Here is a 12,722-nt window from a genome sequence, read left to right as displayed (position 1 = left end):
TTTATTGTTTTCTAATGGTTTCGCAGACAAGCGCGCTGCTGTTCCCAACTTTAATCTTGTCAACCAAGTGAGCTTAGACAAAATACTGATGGCCGAGGTGTTCGTTCACAAGGATGGCCAACTAAGAGCGGCCCACCTAATCTTAAACTACACCCCGATCTCGTCTAGTTTTCAAGCGCCAAAGTGCCAGATAAAGGCAAAAGATCTGCGCTTACACCAGATAAGTGTCGCTACTCCCGGTTTCCTCATCACCAGCCTTATTCTAGAAAGCGTACCTCTAGTAACTCTGCCACTTCTATACACAACCGGAGAGGCCACTTCTTTTCATCCTGCCATCAAAGAGGAAGAAGAACAAAAAGAAGAAGAGATAGTAGACATCTTGGACTCAGAGGACGACTACGATGTTTTCAACCAGCCTCAGTCCCTAAAGATCCTCTCCTAGCCCAAGCCACTCACCACCAAGAAGTTACTAACATACCAGACGCTATGGGGATACAGTGCAAGCCAAGGCCCACTCTTCAAGAGCTACTAGAGTCCCAACCAAGGGGAAACGCACCTGGAAAGGCAACCTAGACCAGACTTCCTACCCCTCTACCCACCCAGCCCCAATCTGATCCCGTCGACCATAAAAGGAAGATGGAGCAGAATGGTAAGGAGGTGGTGAAAGAAGGAAAAACTCACCCCTCCCAAAAGGCTGACCCCCAAAGAGGGGCCAAACAAGCTAGGGTGGGGCAGACTGCAGCTGACAAGAGACATGAGTCTCAAGTTGGACCTTTGGTCTGGAACCCTGCCTTTACATTAGACGGAGCCCTCCTGCCCACTGACGCATCTATTAGGGAGTTCTAGTAGGGGTGTGCTGGCTATGTTGCCAATGTAGTGGAACAGGCGCTGCTGCTCCCAGGCGATATGGCCGACCTCAAATCAATGAGGAAACACGAAGTGTTCCTCGGCTTGAAAAGAGATCTTGCAATGGTAAGTCTTTCAACCAACTTTTCTTTTTTATCACTCTCTCTTCCTCTCCTTTCTTTTCTTTTGACCTTATCTCTTCCTTCTGCATGCTACTCAAGTCATATTCAGAGCCGAGGAGATGATAAACTACTCCCATCGGCAGATTAAAGAAGAAGAAGGGAGATGCATTGCAGCTGTGGAGGCCTTCCATGTGGCCAAAAAAATTATACGAGAGCTCAAGAATAAGCTGACTAAGGCGGAGAGGGACAAAAGAAGTGCTAAAGTTGCCTTGGACAGCATTGAGAGGCAAGCTGAAGGTTAAAGAGTGCTCCTTTAGGCTGAGGACCAGCTGGCCACCTCCAAAGATCAAATCATCGCCCTAAAAAAGAAATTTGAGGAGGTCGAGAAGGCAAAGGACCAAGCCGAGCAAGATGGCTATGATGTGGGGGTGGTAGAGATTGAAGAGGCCCTCAGGGCTGAGGTTTCGGGGGTATGTAGAAACAACTGCCTCTAGGTATGGAATGAGACCTTTAACCAAGTTGGGGTGGAGGCCTCTTTTGCACTAAGGAGAGTAGAGAGTGTATACTACCATCCTACTATCCGCGCACCAAGCTCAACCAGTTCCAAGGTTGATACCTCCTCTGAGGTAGTAGAACTTGGGAAAGGCAGCCCGGCCAAGGTCCCTCCTTCCTCTAACAGTCCTTTTAAGGAGGCTCAGCAACATGGAGTTGCTGAAAAAGAAGCTGATGCTAACAAGGGAGTGGCCCCTAATGCCCCTAAGCCCCTAATTGTTCCTCAAGATCCACTTAAACAGAAAGTGGTGCCCTCTAAAATGGAGATAGTTCTAGCAACTCTCCCAGTGCCTGCCAAGAATGGGATTAAAAGCAAAGACTTAGGATCTTCAAAGGCAGCACTCTCCCAATCTACCAAGGTCCCACCAAAAGAGAACATTGTAATAAAAAAGTAGTTTAGAGTAATAGTTTTTTTTTTTTTTCCAAAACTTGTAATTCAGTTTGATCTTTTGTAAGCAATTTACCTTTTTCTAAGGCTTAGATCAATGATAATTATATGTTTTTCTTCATATTTGTTATATTGATATTAATCCTAACATAGTCTCTGTTTTATTTAACACTCAATTAACATGGAAATAAGATATAGCTCCGTTTAGTTATTTGCATAAGTGGCAGAATAGTTACTATACCCCACATGATTGGCAACAGAATAAGTTAAACCTACTAAATCCATGATCTCAACAAAGTGCAACCTTAACCTCAAAAACATACATAATGGTAGAGCATATATTCATATCAGACTCCCCTTAGTTCTCCACTTATCAGTAAGTCTAAGGAGCTGGGGATGATAATCAATTCTTAAACAGATCATAGATATACTTTAAAATGTTTTAAGTGATGCTCATGAGTGTCCATTTAATCATGTCACTGCAACAAAGATCTTTGCCATTCAGCATGGCTGGATCTATTTGATACTTAAATAAATAATAGAAAACATTAACTTACTCAAGGCATGTGCTTCGAGAAACCAGATATAACTAAGGTTTTGTTTGGTACTTAGAAAAATGACTAAAAAATATCAATTTGCCCAAGATATGTGGTCCGAGGAGCTAGACATACCAAGGTTCTATTTGATACTTAAAAAAATTATTACAAATATCAAGTTACCCAAGGTATATGGTTCGAGGAGTCAGGCATGACCAAGGTTCTGTTTGATACTTAGAAAAATTTTATGAAATATTAATTTACCCAAAGTAGGTGGTCCGAGGAACCAGACATAACTAAGGTTCTGTTTAACACTTAGAAAAATGACTAAAAAATATCAATTTACCCAAGATATGTGATCCGAAGAGTCAGGCATAACCAAAATTCTGTTTGATACTTAGAAAAATGTCATGAAGTATGAATAATAATATCTTCGCATGTTATTTACATTCTGTTAGGACATATGTGTTTTCACTTGTTAAGAACATATGTCACTTATTTATGTAAATTGGCTAATCCTTTGACAAAACGCACTCTACTTGTAATTGGGTAGTTCTAGATGGTTTTTAATACTTCAAGAAACAAGGTTTCAAGATCAAGTGTTGAAGTCATCAAGTATGTCCAAGAAAAACAAGTTTAAGTGCAATTTCATTAAAGCTCGACACCTGCTCGATAGCTCCTCGACACTTGCTATCTGTCGAGATTTATAAAATCAGATTTTCTGATCTGATTTCTTGGAATCTATGAATATGCTTTTGGGCATTCTTTTCTCTAAACCCTAAACATATAAAAGGATTGTTTTAAGAGCCGTCAAGATACACACAAGTTGCAAAAGCATTGAGCAAACTCTGTTCAAGCAATTTGTGATCAAAGACAAAGTTCATGACCTAGTTCATCTTCTCTGAAGAAGTTGCTGTATATTTGCACCAAAGGGTTTTGTGACCAAGCATCTTCTTAATCTTCATCGTGTAGGATGAACTGAAGAACTTTGCAGCCAACCTCTCCTTCTAAGTTGGTGTTTGAAGTCACGTACTGGGATCCACGCATTGGTTAGTCACGTACTTGGGAGTCATGCATCAAAAGGGGAAACTGTCACTACAGATTAAGTCCAATTGGGTATTGGGGTAAAGGTTCAACTGTAGGTTGGTGAGGTACTTGGGATTCCTTTACTTGTAACCACTTGATTTGATAATAGTGGAGTTTCGGGAATGGTGACCTGAAAATAACCTGGTGGAATTTTTGTCGTAAGAGTTTTTCCTATTCGTAAACAAATCACCGTGTCATTTAATTTTCGCTACATATTTAGTTTATTGGTGATTTGTTTGTGCTTCCATGCGTTTGCATGATTAATTGATTAATTAATAACTGGCTAATTAATTAATTGATTTAATCACAATGGGTCATTTAGTTTGTGGCCTATCAAGTGGTATCAGAGCAGACACACTCTGATTAGGTTTAATCTTTGCTGTATTAATCCATTGACCCCTACTGTCATGGCTGTAACCAGCTTGAAGAGATCTTTGTTTTCAAATACATCTTGTTTTTCTAATCACTATTTGTTTTAGTGTCTCAGAAAATACAAGTCTAAAAGTTATTTGAATTCTCTTATGATGACTATTGGAAAAGATCTCAGTTTGGCTAAGAAGAAACTAGACTATCTCAGAATAAAAATGTGCAAAAGAGTTCATCTGAGAAGAGTGAAAGTTAAAGGCTTAGCTTATAAAAGGCAGTTGAGAGAAAGAACCACTCCCTCTGATTTGTCATCTAAGCATGAAGTGTGTTTCATGATGAAGTCTGCATTCAAAGTGATGGACACATGTCTATGGTATCTTAACAATGGTTGCTCAAGACACATGACTGGAGATAGATCTCTCTTCAAGGTCTTCGAGTCTAAGAAAGGTGGCAATGTTACCTTTAGTGATGGAAGCAAGTCACAGATTAAAGGGAAAGGAATCATATCTTTACCAGGACTTCCGGACATTGCAAATGGTCTTTATGTAGAAGGTCTAAGGGTAAACCTATTGAGCATAAGTCAGATATGTGATCAACACTTCATGGTGCTATTCTCAAAGGGAAAGTGTCTTGTCATGGATGAGTCTGGAAAGAAGTTCATTAGTGGGGTTCGCACTTTGGACAACTGCTATGGATTGGTTCCTAATGCTAATATTGTGTGTAATAGGATTCGTTTGCCTAATGAAGATCTATGGCATCAATGAATGGGACATGCTAGTTACAAGCATCTTTCTATTGTATCTAAGCACGAATTAGTCTTGGGGATACCAAAGCTTAGTAGAATAAGCAATGTGGTGTGTGGACCATGTCAGCTTGAAAAACAGACAAAAGCTGAGCATCCAAGCACTCAGACATTAGCTACATCCAGACCATTGGAGCTTTTACATTTAGATCTTATGGGTCCAACCAGAACCGAGTCTCTTGGTGGTAAAAGATACATCATGGTTGTGGTAGACGACTTTACTAGATACACTTGGATCATTCTACTACGATCCAAGTCTGATACTCCTGAGCACATTAAGGCTTTATGCACAAGACTGCAAAATGAAAAGAGCCTAAAGATTGATCGAATTTGAAATGACCATGGGAAAGAATTCGAGAACTCATACATGGAGTCTTTCTGCATAAGATCGGGTATATCTCAAGAATTCTCTACTCCTATTATGCCTTAGCAAAATGGTGTGGTAGAAAGGAAGAATAGGGTTATTCAAGAGATTGGCAGAGCCATGCTGCATAACAAAGATGTGGCTAAAAACTTGTGGGGAGAAGCCGTAAACACTACATGTCATACGGTTAATAGGGTATACTTCAGACCTGGTACCAAAAAGACTCCCTATAAGTTGTGGAAAGGAAGGAAGCCAAATGTGAAGTACTTCAGAATCTTTGGAAGTATTTGCTTCATTCTCAAGGATAGAGAGAATGTGGGAAAGTTTGACTTTCGGAGTGATGAAGGCATATTTCTAGGATACTCTTCTACATGTAAGGTCTATCGGGTGTACAACAAAAGAACTATGAAGGTAATGGAGACAGTAAATGTCGTCATTAATGAATCTTCATATTCCAGTTCTGAGAAAGGTATTGAGGAACTCTCCAAAGAAATTCTTCCTCCTGAGCCTAAGGAAGTTCAAGACATTACCAAACAAGAACCTGCTTCTCCAAGTACTTCCAGTACTCCGAGTGTTGTGGAAGACTCTGCAAACATACCCATTTCACCAGATTCTGAATCTCATGAAAAGAAGGGACCTTCCTCTAGAATCAAATTAAATCATCCTCCAGAAGTTATTGTGGGAAACATGGATGAACTCACATTAAGGAAACGCATAGTTGATAAATGTGTTGCTAACTTTGTGTCTTATTCCTGCTACTTATCACAGGTTGAACCTAAGAAAGTTAAGGAAGTATTACAAGATAAAAGTTGGGTCGAAGCAATGCATGACGAACTATTTCAGTTTTAGAGAAATGATGTTTGGACTCTAGTGCCTAGACCGGAAGGTGAACACATCATCGGTACAAAGTGGATATTCTGTAACAAGACTGATGAAGAAGGCAATGTGATTCGCAACAAGGCTTGACTTGTGGCTTAAGGATACTCACAAATGGAAGGAGTAGACTATGATGAAACGTTTGCCCCAGTTGCCCGAATTGAGTCAATCAGAATCCTCCTTGCCCTAGCATGTCAACTGAATTTCAAACTTTATCAGATGGATGTAAAGACTACTTTCTTGAATGGGTTACTCAAAGAGGATGTCTATGTGGCTCAACCAAAAGGATTCATTGATCCACACTTTTCGGATCATGTGCTGTACCTTAAAAAGGCACTTTATGGGTTGAAGCAAGCTCCTCGAGCCTAGTATTATAGACTCACACAATATCTAATGTCACATGAATTCACAAGAGGAAAGGCTGATCAAACTCTCTTCATCAAAAGGGAAGATCGTGAGTTAATAGTTGCTCAAGTCTATGTTGATGATATCATTTTTGGGTCGACTAAGGATGAACTTGCTCATGGCTTCTCAAAACTCATGCAAGCCGAGTTCGTGATGAGCATGATTGGAGAGTTGACTCACTTCCTAGGATTGCAAATTTGCCAACAAGATTCAGGTATATTCCTTTCTCAATCTAAATATACTAAGAATCTTGTGAAAAAATTTGGTTTAAAATCTGCTAGTTCAGTTAGAACCCCTATGAGCCCAAATGTTAAACTCACTGTAGACTTGTTAGGTAAGAGTGTTGATCCTTCTCTTTATAGAAGCATGATAGGTAGTCTTCTTTACCTTACTGCTAGTAGACCTGACATTAGTTATAGTGTTAGTGTGTATGCTAGATATCAGGCTAACCCCAAAGAATCTCATATGACTGCTTTAAAAAGAATTATAAAGTATGTCAAAACCACTGCTGAGTTCGGTGTGTGGTATAGCAAGGACACTAATGGTGTTTTAGCTGGGTACTCTGATGCTGATTGGGCTGGCAATGTTGATGATAGAAAGAGTACTTCGGGGGGTTATTTCTATGTGGGTAACAATCTTGTCTCTTGGATAAGCAAAAAGCAGAACTTCATCTCTTTATCCACTGCAGAAGCTGAGTACATCAATGCCGGTAGCTGCTGCACCCAACTCTTCTGGATGCAAAAACTCCTTCATGATTATGGTATTTGTCAAGAGCATCTCACTATTTACTGTGACAATACCAGTGCCATCAATATCTCTAAGAACCCGGTTTAACATTCTCGGACCAAACACATAGAGATTCGACATCACTTCATTAGAGAGCTTGTCGAAGATGGTACTTTCACTCTTGAGTTTATCCACACTGATGATTAGAAGGCTAACTTGTTCACCAAACCTCTTGACAGCAAACGTTTTGAATTCCTTTGTCAAAACATTGGTGTCATCTCCATGGATTAATCTCCTTCTCCTGTTCCTCTTCCTCATGCATTTGCATCTAGTTTTATACTTTGCTTTGTTTAACATGTTTTTGTGTGTCTATTTTCATTTTTTTTTTTGGATATAAAAAAAATTGAAAAATTGAAAAATACAAAAACAGTGTGTTTTTTGTGTACTTTGGTATTTGTGTACCTTGGATGGTCATTGAAACAAAATTTTCTAAACTTTGTATCTCTTGTAGTTTAGACGAGCATCTCTATACACAACTAAACAAGTGAGCTTTGTGGCTCTTGTTTGTGATGAGTAAGATTAATTTATCTTTTAAACTTAACACTCATATTACTCTTTTTGACGGAAAGGACTAGAAAATCCTAAGAAAAAGGCATAAATAACCATCTCACCACTGTTGCCCGCTAATCATAATATGACACATGTATGCTTCGGCAAAGCAAAAGTGCAGTGTCAAAGACATTCATATGCTTCGGCATAGCAAAAGTGCGATGTTAATTGCTTAACATCTTGGGTATTTCTTTTCTCTCTTTTATATGCCCATGTATGGTATGCTAAAATAAAAGAAAATATGCAAAGAAAATAAAAAGCAAAAAGATTAAAAATGCTTTAAATATGGTTGCAAGCGTGTATTCTAGGAGATGTGAGAGTTATAGGATGTACCTCAAAGGTGATAGTCCCCATCAAACAGTTATGATTGTGTGTGAGTTAAAGTTATTTTCTCATATCTCAGATCGTCGTAACATGTATACACATGTACAATCTTGTGATGTTTTTCACACACAACACGCAATATTCTTTGCTACTTTTGATACATGTGTAGGTACAATGTGATTTGGCCATCACAAGTGTTTACATATGCTAATGTATGCTCACTAAACTGTCTTGACTTGTTTTGAAAAATAAAATTGGTTAGACTTGTTTAGTGTGTGTGTGTGTTTTTGAGGATCCATGCGCTTAAAATTTTTGTTAAGAGATGATTTTGAGAGCTTAATATGTTGAGTGGATCATTGGTTGAGGTACACGTTGGATTGCATTCATATCTGTATTTTTCTCTTCTCGAAAAACTGTTTTTAAAAGCTGGCTCGACACCTCCTTGATACCTTGTTATTTGTCGAGCTTCTCAAGCCTTTTTCTTATCGCAATCTCGACACCTCTTCGACACTTGATAGATCAATTGAGAAAGTTCCTGTCTCCTCGATACCTTCTCGATACCTTGTCGATCGATTGAGCTTCTATTCTTTGAAGCTGGTTGTTGTTCCTCGATACCTCTTGACACCTTCATCTGTCGACGTTCATTTTCTCGACACCTACCTCGATAGCTGTCTTGACACCTCTCGATACCTCATCTGTCGAGAATTACTAAAGATTTTATATAAGCTCCTGTCGCGATCTGCACTTCATTTCCTCAATCTCTCTCGATCTGTCCACGGTTGTTCATCTCCTTAACCTCTTTTTCTCACTCAAAATCTCCAACTCACATGATTTTTGGCCTTGCTTCAAATCACTTGGTAAGATCTCTTTTTCCTTCCTTTTTCATGCATTTCATGTTTTGAATCTTAGGTTTTGGGGTTTTTGAAAATTTTTTGGGTTTTTCAAAATTATTGAGATTTTTTTAATTTTGAGTTGGGTTTTCACTTATATGTATTCAAAATGTTATACATTGCATTTCATGTACATTATAATGGTATTTTCATGCATTTAGTTGTGTGTTTTCTGCTTGTGTGCTGGTAGGCTTGGATTAGGCTGAGCCCATGATGTTTTTTAATTTGCATGTCACATGTTCATGCATTCCCCATGCATACGTACTTTTTGTTCAATATATTTGATATATGTGAACTATTTTGGGACTTTTCTAATTGTCTCCTTCTCTATCTCTTTCTCATTCTGTTTACGTTAGTAGTGTCTATGGCACCTAAGTGTAAATCCACTCCTGCTTGGAACCCTCTGCGTTCTGGAGTTTCTTCATCTTCTGATTCTGCTCCTTTAAATCTTCGGTTCCGTGATGGTGATGCCCACAAGGCATTTTCGGAGAATTTTCTAGACGAGGTGTTCATTCGAAACGCCAAGTCATTTTGGCGGATTTTGCCGACACTGACCTTCCCTCTGTCATTCACAGTAGGGGATGAGAGTCACTGTGTGCCGTCCCGGTCACATGTCCTCTCGTGCTTATTCAAGAGTTTTACTCCAACATGTACGGGATAGATCGTTTAGTATCTCTCTTTTTCATTCACATTCGAGGTACGCATATTCTTGTCACACCGCAGCTAGTTGCGGATGTGCTTAAGGTTCCTAGGATAGAGTTTCCTGACTATCCTTCTTGTGAGCGTCTGAGGACTGTGTCCAAAGATGAGCTCATTTCTGCTTTTTGTCAGCGCCTCGTTGATTGAGGTAAGCATTAGTATACAACATGTGGACCTTTTGCTAAAGATCCTAGATTCCTAAATATGGTGATGACTTTTGTACTCCATCCACTCTCTCACTACAACTCCATCACAGAACCTCGTGCTCGATTTTTGTTATCTCTTCTTGAGCATCTTACTATAGATTTTCCTTCTCATTTCATTCTTTCTATCATACATGTTCATTTAGATTCGGCGTCCCGTGATAAGCTCATCTTTCCTTCTGCTATCACGAGGATCTTACGCCATTTTTCTATCCCTTTTCCTGCGTCCAACCACTTCACACACATCTGTGCCATAGATGTCGCTACCGTAAAACTTAGTGAGGCTCAATTTAGGTCGAGACAGACGGATTCCACTCCTCCCTCCCATTCAGCTCCATCCAGATCTGCTTCATCTACATCTGGTCCTTCTTCCTCTATAGGCGATGTATCTCTCGAAGACATCATGGCGCAGCTGCAGCGCATGGATGCTCGCCTCGATACACTTTCCATTGAGTTGTATCAGGCGAATGTTCGTGTTGGTCATATTGCACGATGGCAGGTGACCATAGGTGATTTTGCTCCTGAGGCTACTCCTTCACCACCTCCTCCAGTAGCTTCTGACTTTGAGGATGATGATGATGATGGTGATGACGATGACGCTTCAGATAATGATGATGGAGATGCTAGCTCTACTAATGAGATGTCTACATGACACTTTACCCTTTGTCACTCGTGACAAAAAAGGGAAGTAGTTTTGGGTTATGAGAGTAGTCATCTTTGGGGGAGAGTTAGTATAAGACATTTTTGATAGGAGGAGTGTTGATATTTTGAGGGATGTAGTGAGGTTTTGATGTATTTTTTTCTTTTCTATTCTTTATAGATACGTTGATCTTGTATATGAGGTCTTGTGACCAGTTTTACATACATTGTACTTATTTTCTCTCTATATGTGGATGTATGTTTCTTTCACCTCTCTTTTCATGTGTTATTTCTTCTCTATCTTTATACACATGTTCATTATACCTTGTATGCAATCTATTATTTCTGTTTCACAAAAGATGCCGTGATGAGTTTTGTTTAAAGTATTTCAGAAATATAGGTTGTCAAAGTCTACTTGCCATAAACTCTCTTCTTGCAAAGTTTTTCAAGAGTTTGTATTAGGATAGATTTTATTGTATTCAACAAGTGAGTATGAGTTGAGTGATTTATGACTTCTCTCATATGTTCATTTGTTTGTAGTGGTTTTGTCACGGATTGCCAAAGGGGGATATTGTTAGGACATATGTGTTTTCACTTGTTAAGAACATATGTCACTTATTTATGTAAATTGACTAATCCTTTGACAAAACGCACTCTACTTGTAATTGGGTAGTTTTAGGGGTTTTTAATACTTCAAGAAACATGGTTTCAAGATCAAGTATTGAAATCATCAAGTCTGCCCAAGAAAAACAAGTTGAAGTGCAATTTCATTAAAGCTCGACACCTGCTCGATAGCTCCTCGACACATGCTATCTGTCAAGATTTATAAAATCAAATTTTCTGATCTGATTTCTTGGGATCCGTGAATATGCTTTTGGGCCTTCTTTTCTCAAAATCCTAAACATATAAAAGGATTGTTTTAAGAGCCGTCAAGATATACATAAGTTGCAAAAGCATTGAGCAAACTTTGTTCAAGCAATTTGTGATCAAAGACGAAGTTCTTGACCTAGTTCATCTTCTCTAAAGAAGTTGCTGTGTATTTGCACCAAAGGGTTTTGTGACCAAGTATCTTCTTGTTCTTTATCATGTAGGATGAACTGAAGAACTTTGCAGCCAACCTCTCCTTCTAAGTTTGTGTTTGAAGTCGCGTACTAGGATCCGCGCATTGGTCAGTCACGTACTTGGGAGCCGTGCATCAAAAGGGATAACTGTTACTACAGATAAAGTTCAATTGGGTATTGGGGTAAGGGTTCAATTGTAGGTTAGTAAGGTACTTGGGATTCCTTTACTTGTAACCGCTTGATTTGATAATAGTGGAGTTTCGGGAGTGGTGACTTGAAAATCACCCGGTAGGGTCTTTGCCGTAAGGGTTTTTTCCATTTGTATACAAATCACCATGTCATTTAATTTTCGTTGCATATTTAGTTTATTGGTGATTTGTTTGTGCTTCCATGCGTTTGCATGATTAATTGATTAATTAATAACTTGGCTAATTAATTAATTGGTTTAATCACAAGGGGTCATTCAATTTGTGGTCTATCACATTCTAAAGGTGTGGTATAACATTTTCATCTAGGTTTTCAAGATAATAAGCACCTATTCCAGCCATCGAGGTGATGCGATATGGCCGTTCCTAGCTGGGTCCCAATTTTTTCTATGTTGGGTTCTTTGCAGTACCCAAAACCTTCCTCAACACCAAGTCTCCAGGCGCTATTGGCCTTAACTTCACGTTGGCGTCATATCCTTGCTTGAGCTTATGTTGATAATATGCCAATTGAACCATGACACTTTCTCTCCACTCTTCAATTAGATCCAAACTCTTCTTTAACAGCCCATCATTGCTACTCGGAGTGAAAGAACTCATCCTCATTGTTGGGAATCAGTCTCTAAAGGAATCACAACTTCAACTCCATAAGTCATTGAAAAAGGCGTCTCCCGTATGGATCTACGAGGGGAAGTCCTATATGTCCAAAGGACATGTGGCAGCTCTTCTATCCATTTTTCCTTTGTATCATCCGACCTCTTCTTGACTCCATTCACTATAACCTTATTGATAGCCTCAGCCTGTCCATTCCCTTGCGGGTAAGTCGGGGTGGTATATCTATTTGTAATGCTCAAGTCACAGCAATACCTCCTGAAAGCTTTGCTATCAAACTGAAGAATATTGTACGAGATGAGTGTATGAGAGATTCCAAATCGAGTGATGATGTTTTTCCAGACAAATCTCTTAGCATCCATATCCCTGATATTTGCCAGTGGTTCAACATCAATCCATTTGTTGAAGTAATT

At 39.2% G+C, this 12,722-nt stretch overlaps 1 protein-coding gene across 1 annotated transcript; it reads left to right on the top strand.

Moving 5' to 3' along the window:
- The first annotated feature begins 6,331 nt into the window (after nucleotides 1–6,331).
- On the top strand, nucleotides 6,332–7,177 carry LOC136071568 (uncharacterized mitochondrial protein AtMg00810-like). Its single transcript, XM_065783025.1, has one exon. The coding sequence runs from the start codon at nucleotides 6,332–6,334 to the stop codon at nucleotides 7,175–7,177; it is 846 nt and encodes a 281-aa protein (XP_065639097.1).
- Nucleotides 7,178–12,722: the final 5,545 nt, after the last annotated feature.

Source organism: Quercus suber, unplaced genomic scaffold (genome assembly GCF_002906115.3).
Source record: "Quercus suber isolate HL8 unplaced genomic scaffold, Cork oak 2.0 scaffold_326, whole genome shotgun sequence".
Taxonomy (NCBI): domain Eukaryota; kingdom Viridiplantae; phylum Streptophyta; class Magnoliopsida; order Fagales; family Fagaceae; genus Quercus; species Quercus suber.
Note: the sequence above shows the minus strand (reverse complement) of the source record. Positions and strands in the feature narration are given on the sequence as shown.

Coding starts and splice junctions, on each gene's coding strand:
- LOC136071568 (XM_065783025.1), top strand. CDS start 6,332: ATGTCACATGAATTCACAAGAGGAAAGGCTGATCAAACTCTCTTCATC.